Raw genomic sequence first — 20,437 nt, 5'->3', positions numbered from 1 at the left:
CTTGGTATGGTGCTGCTGCACCATTTCTCACTTCACAGCCACAGCTGGGCTCCACAGAGGGATTTCTGCTTTGCTCCATGGTTCATGTAAACGATTTGCTTGCAAATGTTATCAGAGCCTTCCCGAGGGAGCTGCTGCCTCCCACCTCTGCAGCCACCGTGTGCTCAGAGCCTGTGTCTGTAATCGATGCTGCCTCTGCTTTAATGCTTCACAGCACCAACGCTCAGCCCACCTCCCTGGCAGTGCTTCTGCTGCAGTTCCTGCACGTCCTGGGCTCCCCACCTGCCCCACAGCCCTGCCAGCCCTCAGCTTTGCCTCCACACCTGCAGCACAGTGGCACCTGAATGTCTGGCAGGGTGAACATCTCCTGGTGATCACATCAAGGGCTGCTGGGGCTGTTTTCAGCTGCATGTAGCTGCACCAAAGCAAAAGTGCTTGTGCTTTGTAAAGCTTCTGGAAAACTCTTATTGAAGAAAACTGTGTTTTGCTCTCCCCCACAGAAGCCTGAATGAAAGCCATCAGCCCTGTGGGGTGAGCCTGCCAGAGGGTCACACACTGCCATGCCAGTAAGGAGACAGAGGATACTGCCATCACTGTTCTCAGAGCCAGGTGTGGCTGTGCCAAGGCAGAGGAAATACAAAGGTAAGACCATTCTCTGGGGTGCAGGGTGCTGGTGGCCACCCACAGCCCATGATGTTGGGGAGTGCAGGAGCAGCAGGTGCTGGCTCAGCAGCTCCCCTGCCTGGAGCATCCCTTGTGCTTTGGAAGCTGGATGTGCCCAGTCCAGCTGCCCTGGCCTTGTTGTGACCCTCAGCGAGGTTTGGGACAGGCAGTGCTGGCAGCAGGAGGACGGGTGATGCACAGGTCACACATCACAATGCTGCTTGTGCTATTGCATAAATCAAGGGGATTTTGGTGAGGGTAATGAGGGCTCTGAGCTGGGGAGGAGGAGGCCTTGGAAGATTTTGATTTCCTACACTGAACAGTGCAAGGGTGGGGCTAGACTGAGGGTAGCCCATGCTGAGGAGGGAGGTGGGCTGCAGTCCCCCCTGCCAGGATCTTGCTCCTCTGCCAGCTTTGCTCAATTATGGGAAATCCTTTAAGCTTTTGCATTAGTGCTGTATTTAGGTCTGTGCTGTATTAGGGCTTGGCGTAGGGAGCGCAGTGAGATTTCTCACTTAATAAAGAATGTTTTAAAGGCATTTGTCACCGTGGCCCAATGCTGGGAGCCAGCTCTGGGCAGGCAGGGAGGGTGCTGTGGAGGTGAGGGAGCTGGCCTGGCTCCAAGGCCTGCCATGCTTGGCCCTGGCCAGGTCCCATCTCTGCCCCTGTGCTCCCACACTGAACCTTGGGACAGAGGGTCCTGGTCTGCCCCCTTTACCCACCCAGCCAGGGGTACATCAGGCTGTGCATGCCAGGGCTGCAGCTGGTGACCTCCCTGGCCATCTGCATCAGCACAGCTGCTGGCAAAGCCCAGCCAGCCTCCCGTGAGGCTGCAGGGCTGCTGTGCTGGCGGGAGGCCCGTCCTGCTGGCAGGGAACGTGTCATGGACGGTGAGCGGGGATCATGAGTCACGAACGCCCACTGCCAGCCAGCCAGCCTGGCCAGCCCTGGCACAGCCCTGCAGAGCAGGAGCTGCCAGAGATCTGCTGCTCCCCCCTCTCCTCCTCTGCCTCTCCCCACCTGCAGCCTCACCAACCTGCATCTTCCACAGGGCACCAAATGATGGAGCGCTTACCTGGGGCTGAGGTGACAGTCAGCTTCCCTGGAGCAGTGTGGGGATGTGATGGGCCCCCCACACCCCTCTCACAGCTGTCTGACACTGCCACAGCTCTACCCCTGGCTCTTGAACAGCTTGGCAAGGATGGGGCTGAGGGGGCTACCTGTGGAAATATGTGTCCCCTGGACTGGACTATAAGTAGCTTAAGCTGGGGCTGGGCCTGCTCAGGGTGCTGGGAGCCAGGAGGAGCCTCTGGACTCCCCTTTCAGTGTGGATTTTTCTTTTAATCTGGTAATTGTTGAGGCAACTGAGTACTAGACCCAGATTTTGAACCGCTGTGGCAAATGGCCACACTCTTGTGGAGGGGCAAAGCTCAACCCTTGGCTTGTGGGCAAGTGAGGAGCCTTCTGTCCCTGCTTGGCCTCCCATGAGTGACACTTCAGCACTTTGATCCTTGTCCCCAAACTCCAACCCCTGCAGTTGTGTGCAGGCCTCAGCCTGGAGAAAGCCAGGCTTCTGCGTCAGACCATGGCTGCTACACGAAGGACAGAAGTTGTGCTGTGGCTCAAGTGACATCCCTGGGCAAGCCCAGTGGAAGTGCATGTGGCAGCCCCTTGTTGGGGGCTCAGCTGGGAGCCCCAGCAGCCTCCTCCCCTTTTCCTCACACCTGCCAAGTGAGCAGGAAAAGGAAAATTTTGTGGGATTGTTGTGGATCTGCTGCTGAACCAGGCCTCAGAGCAAAAGCACCCCCAGTGCATCTCCCAAAACCACCACTGGGATCCCCAGGGAGAGCCCCAGCTCCAGAGAGAAATCATCAGACAGGGAAAGCTTTTATTTCCTTTCTGCCTTTGCCTTCTCCAAGGCCAGGCTTGATTATTCCTTTCAGCAACACAAACTGCTAGAGAGGCTCAGCAGCCAAAGATCAATTTTCTCTGCTCTTGGTGCAATGTGTCTGTGCAGGGGGAAGTGGCTTTTTTCCTTCCCTTCCCATTGTGCTGAGACTTGGTGAGTGACACCAGGGGCACTGGCAGCTGCGTTGCCAGAGGGAGGGTGGCAGGGAGGGTGTGCCAGCCCTCACCTAATGCTGTGCTGATGGAGGGTGTCAAAGCCTTTCACTCACAGCCATTGAAGAGCAAAGATACTGCTGGGGAAGAAATCCCAGCTGGTCCCAGACATCAGTATCACTCAGAGGCACAGTGCGGGGTGGGACCCTCCACTGCTGCCTCTGCTCCTGCTGTGACATCCCCTCTCATTCACCACAAAGCACTTGCTAATGGAGAATGACTTTCTTTCCAGGGAACATGCAAAAATTTGTCTCCACAGGAATAATACGCAAAGATCTCATGTTTAAGTGATTGGAACATACTGATGACACAAGATATGAAGACTGAACACAGAGAGATTCAAGATGGTTCTCAATTACGCAGACAAGATAAGGAAAAAAAAAATAAGAGAATTGCAGAATTTTAAAAGGATGAGAATTTGGCATGGGATTAATTATTAGAGAAAAGATTAGAACAGCAAAAAAGCAGAAGAGAAAAACCAGAGGGGTGAGGCAGGACCAGAACAAGGAGAGCTGTCAGCCCACAGACAAAGACTAACCTAGGGATGAGCCCTGGCACTGTCCCCACAGCATCCCAAGTCCACATGCCCACACTGGAGCTGTCTCCAGGCCTGCTGTGGCACAAGGCAGAAGAACATTCTCTCTCCCCAGCACTGGCATGGCTGGACTTGCTCAGGGGCTGCTGACAGTGAGGTGTCCATGGCTGTGGATCAATGAGGCAGTGAGCCCTCAGTGTGAGTGGTGGCTTGGTGCAAGCAGGGCTGTTTGTTAGTCCATCTGTGCAGGGATGGGATGTGGTTGCCTATCCTGGAGGCTGGGAGGGAGCACCAGCCTGGCAGAGCCACAGTTTGCTTCCACCAGCCACTGGTTTGATCCTCTCCAGACTGTGCAAATTAGGAAATTCTTTGAAACACCAAAGTGTCACACTGCAATGCCAGGCAGCACCCTTTCCTTCTTAAAGCAGAAATACAGCTGGGGTTTGGATCACCAGCTTTTATCCACAAAATGCTCAGGCAAGTTCATAAACTGCAGAACAAAATACTAAAGACTGCATGTAATTATGGCAGAGACCTCTGGAGTCCTCCCCAGCACGAGGAGCCCCAGCAAAGCTGTTGATGGCTCCCACTGCTTCTGATCCTGGCTGGCAAATATTAATTTTGGTTTTTTTCAAGTTGAGAAATTAACTGCTTTACAACCCCATCTAATTTGAATACTCTAATTAAGCAGTTTCGGTGCTTTTCTCCTCCCAGGACCTTCCCTGGCCAAGCACTTTAACCCCTTGGTTCCCAGACTCCTGAAGCAGTCAGCCTCTGAGGCCTCTGGTTTGGCTCCCTTGGATAATGATGGTGGATGCCACATGTCACCCGGGCTGCAGCTCTCCGGGGTGCTATGAAGACCCTTGCTGGTGTCTGGATTGACTCCAAGCAGCCAGGTGTTCTTTCCAGCAGAGCTGACAGGCTCTGGTGTGGAGGACACACAGCTTTGTCCCATCAGCCTCCCTTGGCAGGGAAGCTGATCAAGTGTCTCATAATGAGCTCGCCGTGCTCCTGCTCTGCAGACGTTGGCTGTTGGCAAAGGCAGCCTGGAGAGAAGCTCTGCCCATGGCTCTCCCACTGCACTGCTGCAGAAAGCCTTTCCCTCTGCCTCAAGCTGATCTCCTCTGGAAACATTTCATCCAAGATATGCTTCTGCCCTCATCAGAGACACCTGCAGGGTGGCCATTTGGGGACATGTGCCAGGCACAGAGACCCTCTGCTGCTCTGGCTGGGGGAAAGAGATGGATGGGAAAGTGAGTGTCAGCATGGGGAACAGGGCCATGCCAGGAAGATGGTCTGTGATATTCTGATTTGATACTCCATGATTCTAAATTGAGTAGGATGTGCCACCCTGCAGCATTTGGTGACAGTGGCACTGCCCACCTGGGAAATGTATCTCCCACATGCCATGAGTGCTGCCAGAACTCAGATACTGTGCCTCCCATGCCAGCCAGGAGTGGTGCTCCAGGAAAGGACCAGTATTCCAGGAGAAATGTCCCTGTGTCACCCACCCAAGGCACTGAGGCCCTGCCACGAAGACAAGGTGCTGGGCTGCCTCAGTGCCACTGCCTGTCCCAGGGCTGGGGACAGGACAAGGCAGGGGCTGCTCTGGTCTCAGGTCAGTGCACAAGCTGGCAGTGCCCTCCCGGGGACTCAGCACGCTTTAATGAGCTCAGTGCAGAGCCTGCGCGCAGGAATTAACGACTCGGAATAATACTTGTCACTTTGCTGGGAGGAAATTGTCAAGTGAAAAGCAATTTACTAAAAAAGAGGGAGGAAAGAAATGGTTTTGCTTATTAATATCAACATCATATTAAAGTATTTTCTCAATACCCCATTTGGGTTGCATTTTACATCTTCTCTCTCTTATTCTCACCAATGGGAGTAAAGCAGGGGAGTTCACTCTAATTAATTGTTGGCTGCTTCATTTGGCCAGCAAATTTCATGAGCAAGGTTATACATTTCTGTAGCATTTGAATTGCAAATGCTGCAGGAATATGATAAAAAAGGAAAACACGTGGAATTCTAAAAGAAAATGGGAACCTTTCTGTAAGACATCAATTTAAAATTGCTTTAATTTTACAAATCTTAAAAATATATCTTGACAGATTATTTACCTTCCCCCCTCCTTTCTTTTAATTTGGAGTTTAAAGCAACAGGTTTGCCTTATGTATTCACTGTTGTCTTCTGGTTTTTTAGCTTTAAGGAGCTGTATTTTCAATTTTACTCTACTATTGGCTGGAAACTGTAAAATAGGTATGTATATGTATTCCTATAAACAGCCTGTCCCATGTGTTGGTGATTTAACAAAGGCAAACCTGAGGACAGCCCCGTCCCCTCGGCTTTGCAGAAATCTGTGGAAGGTGGCACCCAAGGAGAGGGTGCTGTGCTGGCATCATGTTGGGTGTGTGGAGGACAGGCCTGTTTTTGAGAGCCATGGAGCTGCAGCTCGGCGTGAGCCCGGCACAGACCCAGTGAGCAATAGCTGGAGGCGCTTCCCAGGCACTGCAGAAAGGATTACAGCAGCTTGGACTGTGAAGGGCAACCAGGAGAGAGCTCGGCGGCGTCTGGAGAAAATGGGAAGAGGAATGACCCGTGAAACCACATTTCTGGCTTCATCAGCACCGGAGCAGTGACTCATCCCCACCCAGAGACCCGCTGGGATGGTGATCCTGCAGGCAGGAGATGCAGCAGCAGAGGGGATAACCAGGAGAGAGGGCTGGTGGGGGGGTGAGGGGCTGCAGGCAGTGACTGTGGCAGGGTGTAGCAAGAGCATCTTCCCCTGTTCAGCTCCTGGGCCAAGCTCTTCTAAATGGATGCTGGTCTGGTACTATGTTTGAGAGCCAAGGAGAGATGCTTCTCCCAGAAATCCCAATAGCCTCCTTGTTGTATCAATTATATTTCAGTGCAGCCCTACTTCTGCTTCAGAATCGATAATTGCTTTGGAAAATGTCCTTTACCTCTTTTGAAGCACCATCATGCCTTTTGTTGCTACTAAAGTAATGGCTAAAAGCTGAATGATGGCAGAAAATCAGAACTTTCTGAGAAATGTCCTAAGGATTTGCCTCTGAGTCATCTCTATATTGGCAGGAAAAGTTGGCAAAAAAGAAAAGCATCTCTGCAGGTTCTGAAACAGCCCCAGAATTAGGAGTCTGGGACAGGTGGACACATCCAATCCCTAAGACACATTTCACTGGAACCTGACAGGGCTGAGATCATAAGCTGTCACTGCAGTTATGTGACTGGTGTGACACAACCTCCTTGAATGAGCTGCATGTGAGAGCAGCTCCTGGTGCTCCAGCAGCCATTTGAGCCCTGAGGAGCTGGTCCCTACCCTGCAGCTTCCATGCTGAGCACCATAAGGCACAGTAAGTGGATTAGCAAAACCTCTGGAAGAGGCAAAGAAGAAATGACACTGGGTCTTAAGCTGGTTTTGCATGTATTTACGCAAATGATGTCCCCAGCTAGATGGTAACTGAGGTGAAATCTGGGTTATCCTTGCTGCTCTGGCTCAGCAGCCTGCTGCAGGCTTCCTGGCAGAGGAGAGCCTGCTTTGTAGCTGAGGCAGACACAGGGAGTCAGAGCAGATCAATGATGGCAGCAGGGACAGCCCACAAGAGGTGGTGGCAGCTGCACAGCATCCACACTGTGTCTGCAGTGGGGAGGCTTTGGCTGCTGGGGGCTGGTGCAGTCCCACCCTGGCATCCACAGGACATGTTCCAGACTCCTCACTCCATCCATGGCTTGGAGATGCTCCTTTGTCACCTCTCAGGGTACTGCTCCCAGTCCTGCCTCCCTGCTGGGCACAGCACCGGGCAGGATTCATCTCTCACACCGGTGAGATGGGGATTGCAATTATTCCTGGCCCTTGCTTGTGCCATCTGTCTGTTCCCTGAACATCCCTGCAGGATCTGTGTCTTAGCAGGTTAATTTAATAAGAGCCTGCTTTATTGTTGCTGGCTGCAGGCACAGCACAGAGCAGCTCTGGCAGCAATCGAATCCTGCCCAGATGTTCATTTGGGAAGGTTGTTTTGCTGAGAAAGGGCAAACCCTCCTGGGGCAGCACTGAGGGCTGAGCCCTGCTCCTTTCTCCTTGGCAGGAGCAGTGGAGAAAGTGGCAGCAGAGATTAAATCAGGCCTTTGACCCGGGATGTGCCGCACCTCACCGGGAGGAGATGGTGACAGCGAGGGAGTGGCAGAGGTGGCATTGGCAGGAGGTGCCCTGCATGGCTGGCTCAGGGCTTGGCCATTTATGGCAGAAGCAGCTCTTCCCATCCAGAGTTTCAAAACCTTTTACATCACCAGCTATTTTTGTGGCTCGGGATATGTGGTAGGGCACAAGGCGGTGAAAGAGCTGCATGAACTGTTTAATGAAGGGAATGACTCGTCTTAAGGATTACAAACAACCTGGTGCACTTTGAGATCAGCCCTTTTTTCAGCTCTAGGCATCTGTGCCCAGGTATAAAGTGCTGGGAGTTGGGAAATAAATCTTGGCAATGCAAATCAATACTGGAGGAGGGCAAAAAAATCCAGTTTCCCAATCCTGTGTCCACCTGCTTGGGTTTCCCCTCAGCCCATGAGCGAGGCGTTGCTGATTAAAGTCAATTGCACAAAAATATATTTGGCTTTTCTCCCACTGTGCTCTTTGCCCCTTCCTCTCCCACAGTCATTCCTCCACCCATCACAAACACAATGGACCAGCAGTGCCACAAAGACGTGCACAGAATGAACCTAAGTGACCGTGTAATCTTATTATTGTCACCCTCATCCTCCCTTGCCCCTTTTCTCCCTCCCCCCATTTGTCACTGTCGCCGATTGTGTCATGGTTAAAATTAGAAGGGAAGCTCCTCTGGGAGCAACTGCGGCTTTCCTTTATCCCCAGCACCCTGAGTGCATTAAGGTACTTTGCAACAACTCGTGATTTCTAATGGGGTTAAAGTAGGAGGCAGCCTGTTTTAATGCTCACCTTTTTACATTTTCGAGCTGATTCACCAGCCACATGAAAATCTTCCATGCAGGCACGTCTGCCTCCTGCCAGCAATTCACTTGACAACACAATTCTGGAGGCAATGGTGAAGGAAGGAGAAGGCTTTTTACTTACATGTAATAAAGAAAAGTGAATCAAATTTGGTGTAACTTAAGCAAGATTTGTTCTGGAGGATGAAAGTCCTCACTGACATTTTCCCATAATAGACATGTTCTCTTTATGGAAAGAAGTTAATAAAATAAAGCTGTTTGTGAAAACAGCCACAAGCAGAGTTACCTCCTCAGTACCTTTGGATGGTTTTAGCCTTGACCCGGGCTGCTGGAAGGCCAAGGATGTCCTAGGATGGACACAAAGCAGCAGCCGTGACTGCCTTGGACTTGCCATCAAACAGGGAAAGGGACAAATCCACACGTGCCTGCTGAAATTCTGCAGCCCGCAGGGAGCAGCAGAAACACATGTGGTAATACTGGCGGGCAGCTTCTCCTGCGGGTGGGAATCATCGAACTGGGGGGTTTTATTTAGAAAGAAAATAGGTGTAGATTCTTTTGAGTTCCTTCCTCTTTCCTTCGGGGAGTTCCAGTGCCGGGGAGCAGCGGCCGGTCCCGCAGCGCCCGGGATGGATGGGATGGGATGGGATGGGATGGGATGGGATGGGATGGGATGGGATGGGATGGGATGGGATGGGATGGGATGCGATGGGATGCGATGGGATGCGATGGGATGCGATGGGATGGGATGGGATGGGATGGGATGGGATGCGATGGGATGGGATGGGATGGGATGCGATGGGATGGGATGGGATGGGATGCGATGCGATGCGATGGGATGCGATGGGATGCGATGGGATGGGATGGGATGGGATGGGATGCGATGGGATGGGATGGGATGGGATGCGATGGGATGGGATGGCTCCGGTGCCGTGCTGACCCCTGCTGTCAGCGCTGCTGCAGCCCAGCCCGGCACGGGAAACTCCTGCCGATCCGGGAGCATTTTCATGGAAAGGGCTGCGATGGAAACGGGGAAAAGCGCCCGGCAGCCGAGCAGCGAGGCTCGCGGCAGCTGTGGCAGTGAACAGACAGGGCAGCACGGCCCTGCAGGTAGAGGCAGCAGCTCTCGCAGCAGCCCGGGGCGGTTCGGCTCGGAAGGGCCTCACGGATGGTCTCTGCCATGGACGGCCCGGGACACTCGGGGACCGGGGCAGCCGCAGCTTCTCTGTGCCAAGGCCTCCCCACCCCGACAGCAAAGCTTTTCCTCCTAATATCCAATCTAAACCTACACTCTTCAGTCCCAACCCATTCCCCCCTTCCTGTCACTACCTGTGTTTGTGAACAGTCCCGCTCCGTCTTTCTGTAAATTCCCTTCAGGCACTGAAAGGGGCGATTAGATCACCCCGAAGCTTTCTCTTCTCCAGGCTGAACAATCCCAGTTCTCCCAGTTTTACATCATATTAGAGGTGCTCCCTCTCTCTGATCAACTTGGTGACTTTCTTTGTCACCAGCCCAGCGGGCTTCCAGGGACGAACGGCGGTGCCCGTGTCCCACTCTCGACACCCGCCGGTGTCATACCCGGGTCTCTTCCCGACAGGGAGCTCAGAGGAGTTCACTAAGGCGTTCAAGTTATCGAATGCCGAGCAGGAGCTCGTGGAGGGACAACGCGCCCCTCACAGAGCCGCCCGCGAAGCGGCCGCGGCTGGGACCGCCAGTTGAGCCCGCCATGTTGGGGGCGCGGGCAGGGACAGTGCCTCGGTGCCTCATGCAAATCTGTCCCCCGTCACACGGCGGGGCCTCGGTGCCACACCCAAACCTGTCCCCCGTCACAGCGCGGTGCCTCGGTGCCACACCCAAACCTGTCCCCCATCACAGCGCGGCGCCTCGGTGCCACCCCCAAACCTGTCCCCCATCACAGCGCGGTGCCTCGGTGCCACACTCAAACCTGCCCCCCGGGCGCAGTTCGGGCAGGCCGTGACGCAGCACGCCGGAAGTGAGCGCGAGGCGACGGGGCGGGGCCGCCTCCGGTGCCTCAGCAAAACCCTTCCGGGTGGGGGTGGCCCTGGCGGGCGGGTCCCGCGGCCGAGGCGGCGATGGCGGGAGCGCGGCGGTGAGGGAGCTCCGCGGGGCTGGGGCCGCGCCGGGCGCTGACGGGGGTCTCGCTCCCCCCAGGACGGTGCGGGAGCAGTGCGGCCTCGCCCTTCACCTGAGGCGGGCTGGGGCTATGCGAGGGCCGCGGTGCCGCCTGCCCTAGGCCCGGGCCCGGCGGGGAGCGGCGAGCGGGGCCCGATGCGGGAGTACAAGGTGGTGGTGCTGGGCAGCGGGGGGGTGGGGAAGTCCGCCCTGACGGTGCAGTTCGTCACCGGGACCTTCATCGAGAAGTACGACCCCACCATCGAGGACTTCTACCGCAAGGAGATCGAGGTGGACTCGTCCCCCTCGGTGCTGGAGATCCTGGACACGGCGGGCACCGAGCAGTTCGCCTCCATGCGCGACCTCTACATCAAGAACGGGCAGGGATTCATCCTCGTCTACAGCCTGGTCAACCAGCAGTCCTTCCAGGTAACCTCGCCCGGGGTCCGTCCTCGGCTGGAGCCGCCCTGCCCCGGGGAGGGCGCCGGGCCGAGGAGGAAGTTTTAGGGGTAGCCACGTGTGCGTAGATTCTCTTTTATCTCGGAAGGGCCAAAAGTGTAAATGCCCAGCTTGAAAGCGCGTTTACTAGCTCTGCTTCCTGATGGAAAACTGCTTGCTTTGCAGCTACTTATCAGGGTGCCACCATTGTTAAATCCCACGCAGTGCTGGAGAACAATGACTAGCTCCCACTTCCCCAACAGAAATCTCTTGGCAATCCCCTTTTGTGAAGAAATCACTCGATATTAAAATCGAGACTTCCCCTTCCAACCCCCTCTCCTTCCTAAAAGGCATGTTTCTGCAGTTGCTTTTGAAGAGAGTCTCATTGTTCTGCAGTTGTGACTTGTTAAGTGAGCTGCTATTTTCCGCTCCCTGCCCCCAAAATATATTCCTGTCCAGCACGAGCTTGATGCTCTCCCAGCGTAGGTGGAGTACTGGAGAGGAGAACTAGCTATACATGATTATTTCTGGATCTGGATTTGATTTCTACTCTTAAAACTCTCCAAAAAAAGACATTTTGTCTCTGAGACATTGTCTCAGCCAGCAACTGGTCTAAGCTGCCTGTAGAAACGGGGTTTTGTTTTTGGGCAGTAAGTGAATTTAGCAGCACTCCGTGCAGCGCAGGGATTTGCAGCTCCTGCCTTGGCTTGGGCTGCTGAGCTGGGTGTGTTCCAGCTGCTTGGCAAGACCTTGCACACCCCCACTGTTTGCTTCTGCTGAAGGCTAAACCTTATCTTAGCAGAGGCCTCGAAACAACCCTGTGCGAGCTGAAGACGTGCTTATCTCTGGGAAACAACAGCAGTGACATTGGGATGATTCTGCTCTCATTTTCACTGATTTTTGGGTTCCAGTGAGCCCGCATTATTTGAGGAATGGGTGTAGAGTAATCCACCTTGTTAATATTTAATTGTTCCCGTCTGTCTCTAGTGTGTTTGCTCTGAAGGCTGTAGGTGTAAACCACTCCGCAGTTCTTTACACAGTGGTAACTTCAAACGCTGGGATTGCTTTGTCTCAGAACTATGCAAGAATTTGTAGTACTGATAGTAACTTAAAACACTCAGGGGGCAGAGGAGGCTGACTCAGACTTTCAAGTGTAAACTCCCCGTGTCGGCTCAGACTTGAATAAATGCATCTCTAGGTAATAAAATCTCTTTACAGCATCTAATTTGGTTACTTACATGTGATTAAATGTGTTCACAATGAATTATTCTAAGCATTCCAGGACTGAGAAGGCTTTATTTAAATTGATGGCTTTCTCAAGCTGTAAACTAAGCACAAACTTCCTAAATGGTTGTGTAATGGCATGCCCCTGCTAGGGTTACAGGTCCTTAGACTTGACTCAACTTCTTCAGAAAGCTGAAACCAACCTTCAGAGCAGCAGTACCTCTGGCTGAACCACCTGAAAGCAAGCAGTCACTTTCTGTTTGTAAATGCACATGTATCCTATAAAATGTGAATGCTTTCATAAAAAAGTAGCAGCTTAGTGATAGGTGGTAAATTTTCTCTGAATTCTAGATCTGTGTGACTGTGAGTTTAAAAAAAATCTTCTGATGTATTTTTTAATGTTCAGTTGCACGTGAGGGTTATTAAAATGTGTTTCTGTAGCAGCTCCCTGTGATTTGATTGCTTGCATGTACTAACCAGCTGGATTGTTTGACCAGGACATCAAGCCAATGAGGGACCAGATCGTCCGGGTGAAGAGATACGAGAAAGTTCCTCTGATCCTGGTGGGGAATAAAGTGGATCTGGAGTCGGAGAGGGAAGTCTTATCTGCAGAAGGCAGAGCCCTGGCTCAGGAGTGGGGCTGTCCCTTCATGGAGACTTCAGCCAAGAGCAAAACAATGGTGGATGAACTGTTTGCTGAGATCGTCAGGCAAATGAACTATGCCTCCCTGCCTGAAAAACAAGATCAGTGTTGTACAACTTGCATCGTCCAGTGAGAGAAATTAAGAAAAACCTCAACCATGGCCATACAGAGCAGGTTGGTGGAACAGTCATAACTAGCTGAGGTGGCTAAACATGGTGTTTCAGTAAAGATAAAGGGACAGGGAGTCTGAAAGGAGGCAGCCTTCCTCCAAAAGAGATGGGAGCTCATGTGCACACGATTGAGTCAAATGGACTTCGTGTTACTTCCAGTAGGGTTAGTCAGGGAATGCTGCATTTGCTTGCAGTAATTTCACAATGACACAAAGTGAATGATCTCATCTGCACCTACTTTGACTGTCAGTGCTGTATTTGATGCTGTTATTCTGCATAAGTGCTTTGTGATGTTGCAGTGGGTTTATTCTTGTAGCTGGTATCTGAACTATTTTCAAGGAATGGGAGTTACCTTGGACTTCAGTGGGATTATTGTGACCAAGTTTCCCAGGAGTTTTTCTGAGAAGACTTTGAGCTTGTTTAAAAGAAATAAAGTTCTGTAGTACAGAACTGATAGTACCCTCCTGACTTATCAGTGGAATAAGTTTCTCTTGCAAGAGAACCACCCTGAGTGGTAAGTGGCTCTAAGCCCACATGTAATAGTCAAGGGCATGCACAAAGTGCTCTTCATCTCAAATCTCCAGAGCAGAGAACACACTGTGAAATGGCTTCCCAATGCACAACTCCCCTTTCCCAGTGACTCATGAGAGGTGGTGAGAGTGTGGTGTTCAGAGGGCCCACTGTAAAGCTTCCCCTATGCCAGGTGTTGCTTTGATTTTTTTTTTTTTTCTTTTTTCCTCCAGGACAGCTACCTTTGGCCTTTCACATGTATGAAAGACTACATGTGTGTTCTTTTTCAGCACCTTTTTCACCTGACTGTGAACAGGTCTGTTCCTCCCTGATGTGTGTTCCTGTGAGGTGGTTCTGAACCCCCCACTCTCCTGTTTCCCCTGTAGCTGTTGCAGGTCTCGTTTCACACTGGCTCAAATCCATGTTACTGCAAAGCACTGTTGGTGCTCTGTGCTGCAGCTGGCCCCTCAGACCTCCAGCTGTCTGTTGGACTTGTCTTCACAAACAACTCATCCTGATGTCTGAGGGCAAGTGCAGGAGTGAGGGATGATGTGGAAGTTCAGGGGAAGGAACTGCCCCTCCTGACAGCTGCACACAGACTCCCACTGCCATGTTAGTGACTTTCTTAACTCAAAGGAACTTTTTGTGTCTGAGTGACAAGAGGGAAAATAGGTTATTACTGGAAGCTTTGGACCATGTATCCTCTTTAATCTTGAATGCAAGGTCAGAGAGTGAAGTCTCAAAGCTTGTATTTGAGATTTTTATCAAGTGCTTTGCAAATAAGAAGTTTTAGGTGCTCATGGCCCTAGCACTGTCATGCTACAAATAATACATGATGTTTTTATCTCCAGTTCTGTGAAATTAGGAAGGGTTGCTGTCTCTAAGAGGTGTGTGTAAGTTTGAGATTTGCTTGTTGAAAGGTGAGTGAGCTGCTTGTTTTGGAGCAGAGGAAAATATAAATAAAGTCTTTTATTGTACATTAATCACACCTGCAGAGTTGACAGAGTTGTAGGAAGAAATGAATCTTAAGAAATTACTGCCTTTTTTTTTTTTTTTTTAATTGTGTGCTGCAGGGGTGGTCTCCTGAATTGTGTATAGTAATGCAATGTTGCAGCTATTTCTAAGGCAGCTTCACAAACAAGATTATATGGACTAGAAGTATCATGCCAAAGGATATAGTAATTCCCTGGGTTACTAATGGTTCATCTTGTGCAGGTTACTGTCTTAAACTCTTAACAAAATCAGGCCTTTCATCCTTGAAATTTATAGTTCTGGACTTAATTGCTTCTAGGGCAGGCTTTGTAACCTATCTGCTTCTGGATTTAGCACTAAGTAGTACATTTAATCTTAAGGGTGAAATTGAAGAAGGAGCAGGGCAACATTTTATTCCTTTGAATGATAACTTATGCCTAGATTTGGTGGGTTTCCTAAACGTGTTCTTGTTTCAGAAGAAACATCTGTGAGCTCTTGAGACAGAGGATCTAAGCTTTTGTGACAGAGATTTCCTCTCCTTCCTTCTGCCTGGCTTAGACAATCACCCCAAGCCTTTAGCAGGAGCTGCTTCCTTGCTTCTGGGGAATGCTGTCTCTACCCAGTATAGGCTCATCACCTGTGCCAAACAAGTCTTTCCTTCCTGATCCATTTCCTATTCAGTCCAGTTCTCATTATGTCTGGAGCTTTTATTACTCATTCTGGCTTTTCACAGGCTTCATGCTCTTTATATTTCGCTTCAGCCGAACACTTTTGGGGTACTTTCCTCTTCCTGGCTCCCACTTTATCCTTGTTCTTTGATTGAGTAGATGTAGGATCTCATTAACTTTATCATAAGCCTTTGCTGCTTGGTAATTTCTGTCTGATGTGCTCTGGTAGGAGAGGTGCTGATGGTGTCTTGTGATAGCTCTAATCAGCTTTGTAATCCTGCTTATCTGTGATCCAGGAAACAATTGCTGCTTGTCAGACCTCTGCTTTAGGAGTGACCCCTCCTAGGTAAATTGAAACTGAGGAAGTAGAACCAGCTGTCTGAAAATCTGTGTGTAGGAAGTGGGCTTGAACTACAGCTGTGTCCTGGGATCATCATCATAATCTCTGAGTTCTGTAACCTGGCTGTGTCCAGGAGGAGTCTTGGGTGTGTCAGTTCAGAGCAGTACATACAGCAGTTTGTGTTCCTGCAGTTCTGCTGCAGAAACCCATGGGAGGGGTGGGGGTGGAATTTTTTTTTTTTTTTTTTGCTGGGCCTAGCTTTGCCTGAGGCTGTTCCAGTGTCAGTTTTAACTCACAGGTACCACTTAACCTCTTTTTGGTGCTGATACCTCGGCCTGTCTGTCAGCTATGATGTGATTTTTGAGAAGCAATTGTGGAACTGCTGTTCCAGTCAGCTGCCTTGGATGACATGAAGGATGGAACATAACTGCATAGTCAGGATAACCCATAGTTCCTTTTGAAAATGTGGTTTTTTCTCTCATCCTGTTTCCCGCCTCCCCTTTCCTGTTTCTGCAGTGGTCTTCTGTCGTTTTGCTCTTGCATTCAGAGATAGGAGAGTTCCAGGACCTGCTTTGTATTCCTTGCTCCAGCATTTCTCTTGAATTTTCAGTATGACACTGTTTTGTGTTTTGAATCTTCCTTAAAGTATGGTACCTGGTAGAGTGCTCGTAGAGTAAAGCCTTTCTGATACAAATAGGATTGATAATACCTTAACATTGGGATGAAAGACTGCTTCTGATTAGTGAATTCTGTCCCCTGGGTTCATGAGTAACTGATACTAGCAAGGTTGAAGGAAACCTGTTCCTCTCTAGGAATAAAAACTGAAAGTGTACTCTAGGCTATGTGGCAGTGCAACACAGATACATTTATTATACTGTATTTCCCTGCTCAGAGAAGAGACCAGAGGGTGCTATAAAATGTCACAGGCAAATGAAGCCAGATAAGGTATCATGTAGTGTTAATTTTAGTAACTAAACACAAATGGAGTCATGACAAATCTGAATTGGGAAGTCCCACACCTGCAAACACAAGGATGCTGAAGGGCATGTGGAGAAAAGTACCATTACTTCATTTTTCTGTTCTTACTAATCCCAGCAATTCTTTGCTGGCTACATTTTTGAATGCTGGGTTTAGATGAAGTTTTTGGGGTGGATCTAACTCTGGTAGGATGGGGAGCTATGCTGTTAATGTTTTGCTTCTTCTGTGCTCTGAGCAAAGATAAAACATCTATTAAGCAGGTCCAGTCTATCCCCATTAGAAGCTAAATATTGGTTTGCTGCTTTTGGCAGTTCAGGGACCCTCTCTGTCTAAAATTGTGGACCAGCAGCAGTGTGTGGGGTGGGAGTGATTTCACCAGACTGGGAGAGAATTGCTGTTAGTTGGAAAACAGACAAATAAGCAAGAAAAACCTGGTTGTTGGCTCCTGTCAGGGCAGGAGTGCTGCTCCTGAGTGTTGGGGTTGACCCATTGTTAGGCAGGAAGGGGAACCCTGGCTGTGTCAGAGCACTCTGCTGTGACAAACTGTTAGCTGAGAGCAAATCAACAGCTGAAAAGAAGTGGTGCTGTAGGAAACATAAGGTCTTGACTCCTTTGGTGAAATTACTTCAAGAGTTGAGAAAGCTCTTCAAAATCCCTGAAAAGCTGTGGATCAAGCTAGTGTGAAGTACACACACATACATATGACAGGTTTCTGACTTTGAGCTTCACCTGAGACTTTTAGGATATCTCTGCAGATAAACCCTGGGAGCTACAAGCAGGTTTCCTGAAATGCAGAGATGGTTTGGTCCCATTGGTAACATGTTGGTGTGCTTGATTGAGGATGGTGGTGTACAGCTCTGTCCCTGCTGTCTCAATGCTAAGGGGCTTTTTTTGGAGTCATTTAGATGGTCTGGTTGCTGAGAACACAAGTCAAAACTGACTTAATTGTCTCATCTGCCTGTTCCCAGAACTTGTGCTAAAGGTCATTGCTGTGTAAAGGCTATTGTATGTTTCTGGGTATTACACAGCACTAGGTCCTGCATTGGTGCATCTGTAGAAGAGAACTTAAATTTCCTGGCTTTTTCAGATCTTTAGATACATGCAATTTCGTATCCCACAGCAGGAGCTGTTACAAAGTGAATAGCAGTAGGTTATTACCTGCTTGCCTCTTATATTACCAGAGTTAGTGAAGCATTTGGGAATGCTACTGTGAAAAACAGTGCTTTGGAGCTCAGGATGGAAAAGTGGCAATTCTGGGCAAGGGAGGAGCTGTGTTCACTTTGGATGTGTATTGAATGTGGCTTTCTTTTCCTTTTTTTTTTTTTTTTTTTTTTTTTTTTTTGTTTTTTTTTTTTTTTTTTTTTGTTTAAATTGCAGATAAAACTCAGAGGAAACTTGCACAGATGCTGCTTTGGAGAACTTTCAGCCCAGGTTGCAGAGCTGAGCCTTGGTAAACCTGTCTCTATTACAGCACATTGCCATACATCTAAGTGCATAAGGTTGGTGGCCTCCAGGATCCACACACCTTAATCAGAATGCTTAGCATGTTTACCATAAGTTTTAAAATCTGTTCTTTATCTATCAGTCCTTTTATAGCTTTCTAAGTTCATATAATGGCTAATATGCAAGAGTTCATTTTTAATATTTTAATTGATTTCTTTAATCAATTCTGAACTTGTATTTATTAAATACTTAAACTCAGTATTACCTACTCAATGCCTTTTAAAAGAAGAGAGTTTTAATGGAGAATAAGTTGAGCCTTAAACAAATGGTTACTTCTGTATATTACCTCGCATCAGTGCTTATTTCTATTTGCAAGGTTTTCTCCTATAATGTAGTTGGTCATTCTTTGAGACTTTTTGTTTACGTGTGACAGTGTCATGGAAAGATACTGAAGGCACCTCTGTTGTGTGGATGTAGTATCCCTTTTCTTGGCAGATGCAGCTGTGACAGTGTGTTTGTAACCAGTCCAGTTTGACAGTAGGGATTACTTGGAGTGGGATATAAAGTCTCCAGCTGATGTTTCTGGCAATCTCGGGTTTCTTAATTGAACGTGACAATTGTAGCATTGAAAAACAGCAGCACACTTTTCCTTCTACTGAGTTTCTAAACTTGCTTGTTTACAAATTGCTTCTTTTTGCCTTTGAAAAGGGATAATGTATCCTTCAAAACAGGCTGTATGCCTACTCTGTCAGCTCAGCTTTGCCTGGCACAGTAAGAGACATCTACTAGACCTCTGCATATGTAAATCTAATGCAAATAAGATCACTTTACCTTTTATAGTTCCTTATATTTGTCTTTCTGAATAATATTTTAAAGCAATATTTGTTAAAGTTTTTCTTGCACTGTCACAAATTGCTTTTTAGTTTGGTTTTTTTTTCCCCAATAAACAAGTTTAATATTAGAGACAAGTTGGTGTAACAAGGGGAAAAGCACCAGGTTTCAGTGATACTAACTGCAAGCGTGCTTTAAACAGCCATTGCCTTCCTTATTGTTTACCTGATCAACATTTTCTCTGAATACTTGAAAATTTTAACAATAACACAGGTATAAAGAGCAGAATGAAAATGTACAAAGAACAGACAAAATCTTTTTGTTCACCTTTATTAACGTGTTGCATACATGAGAGCTTTTTCTAGCAGTGGTTTAAAATGTGTAATTTTTTTTGCAGAAATTTAATAACTGCAGCTCACCTACTGCACCAAAGTTCTAGGTTTTTAGGAGCCCAGCTTTAGTCATTTGAACATGCTTCTAGAAATGTACATTCTTTCCCTGTAATAGCTAAATATCTATGAGAAAAGCTCCAGTAAAAGCAGTGATGGATATATGAGGTTAAGCAGTTGAAAACTCACAAATTGTATTGTGGATGATGGCATTTAAAACAATAAAAGATCACCGGTACAGTATCTCAATATTAAAGTGTTTTATTGGTAGTAATGCAGGCTGACTTTACAATATTAGCAGAAATAAAGATTCTAGGTCTACATTCAGTGTTGGAATTTGAATCCTGAAGAGAAGAGGACACCAGGATTTCTGCCTGGTTATTGAAACACCTGATTCTTTTTCTGTGGGGTTACTTGAATTTTTTTTTCCTGTTTGTACAAATTTTATAAACAGGCTGAGGCTAATACTTAGGTTTGCACTTTAATATCAGAATTAAACCAAACCTTGTATTCAAAGTAGATTTTTTGGTTTTTTAAGTGATGGTTGTTGATCTTTTTTGTAGGTTGTAAGGAAGTAATAGAATATGAAAGTAATTCATAAAGATCCTAGTTTTCCTTTGTCTAAGAAGGAAAAAGTTGGTTGATATTGGTCAGTGGTTCATTCCTATGGGTAGTTTTCAAAGCAGTGTTCATTTTCATTGACCTCAGCAAAAAAAAGAAAAAAGAAAAAAAAAACCACAAAAAACAAACAAATGAAAAAAAACCTTAAACTTGAACTAGCTTAGAGTGACAGGACTGGGAAAATGAGAGATGGTTTCTTCAGCACACTTTGGGGGGAAAAAGGGACCAAAAGTTTATTTAGGCTTCCTCAATAGTTTGCATGTGAAGTTGCTTATTAGAGTAAGAGGCTAATAATAAATGCAATATGTATTGTCTTTACTATGGCATCTGTTTAGGAGTTGTTCAAATCACTGCAGTAGGGCTCTACAAACAAAAATGTAACCTAACATCTTGTATCTAATGTACTGTATCTTTATCAGTGATAGGTGAAATCTGGAATAACAAGTGCAAAAATGGAACAATTACCTATAATGCTTTGTAAAAAGTTTTTTCCAGTAGAATTCATTCTTGTCATTTTGTAAGACAACCCTACAGTCCACCTGTTTGTAACTTTTTTAATAAAATAGATACCTGTATTACCAAACTGGGGTGTGTAGTCTCTGTTCAGTTTCTTCTGGAGTGGGCTGAACTGACAAGCTGTTGCTGCTTTTTGTTTTGTGGGTTGTTTTTGAGGTCGTGGTTATTCTAAATGCAGCAACTACATTTGAATTGTCTTGAGTGAGTCCTGGGTGTACACCTGTGCCCCAGCTGGGTGTAAGGCTCACAGTCTCAGGTGCTCAGAGGA

The 20,437-nt window shown here is 48.2% G+C and overlaps 1 protein-coding gene and 1 long non-coding RNA gene across 2 annotated transcripts; one reads left to right on the top strand and one right to left on the bottom strand.

The window, feature by feature from the left end:
- Positions 1–1,698: 1,698 nt before the first annotated feature.
- On the bottom strand, positions 1,699–10,124 carry LOC130253295 (uncharacterized). Its single transcript, XR_008840538.1, has 3 exons — positions 9,623–10,124; positions 8,286–8,379; positions 1,699–5,886 (listed from the first exon to the last, which is right to left on the bottom strand). It is a non-coding gene; the product is annotated as an uncharacterized LOC130253295 (long non-coding RNA).
- Positions 10,125–10,348: 224 nt separating this feature from the next.
- On the top strand, positions 10,349–20,236 carry RAP2C (RAP2C, member of RAS oncogene family). Its single transcript, XM_056491429.1, has 3 exons — positions 10,349–10,855; positions 12,586–12,905; positions 17,747–20,236. Exons 1-2 carry the CDS (start codon positions 10,583–10,585, stop codon positions 12,862–12,864), a joined length of 552 nt encoding a protein of 183 aa, XP_056347404.1. The 5' UTR covers positions 10,349–10,582; the 3' UTR covers positions 12,865–12,905; positions 17,747–20,236.
- Positions 20,237–20,437: the final 201 nt, after the last annotated feature.

This window comes from Oenanthe melanoleuca, chromosome 4A, assembly GCF_029582105.1.
Source record: "Oenanthe melanoleuca isolate GR-GAL-2019-014 chromosome 4A, OMel1.0, whole genome shotgun sequence".
Lineage (NCBI taxonomy): Eukaryota > Metazoa > Chordata > Aves > Passeriformes > Muscicapidae > Oenanthe > Oenanthe melanoleuca.
Note: the sequence above shows the minus strand (reverse complement) of the source record. Positions and strands in the feature narration are given on the sequence as shown.

Bases quoted from the DNA above. Each gene is read 5' to 3' on its own strand.
- RAP2C (XM_056491429.1), top strand. From the start codon at position 10,583: ATGCGGGAGTACAAGGTGGTGGTGCTGGGCAGCGGGGGGGTGGGGAAG. The intron at 10,856-12,585 runs GTAACCTCGCCC...TTGTTTGACCAG, and splicing joins TCAACCAGCAGTCCTTCCAG to GACATCAAGCCAATGAGGGA.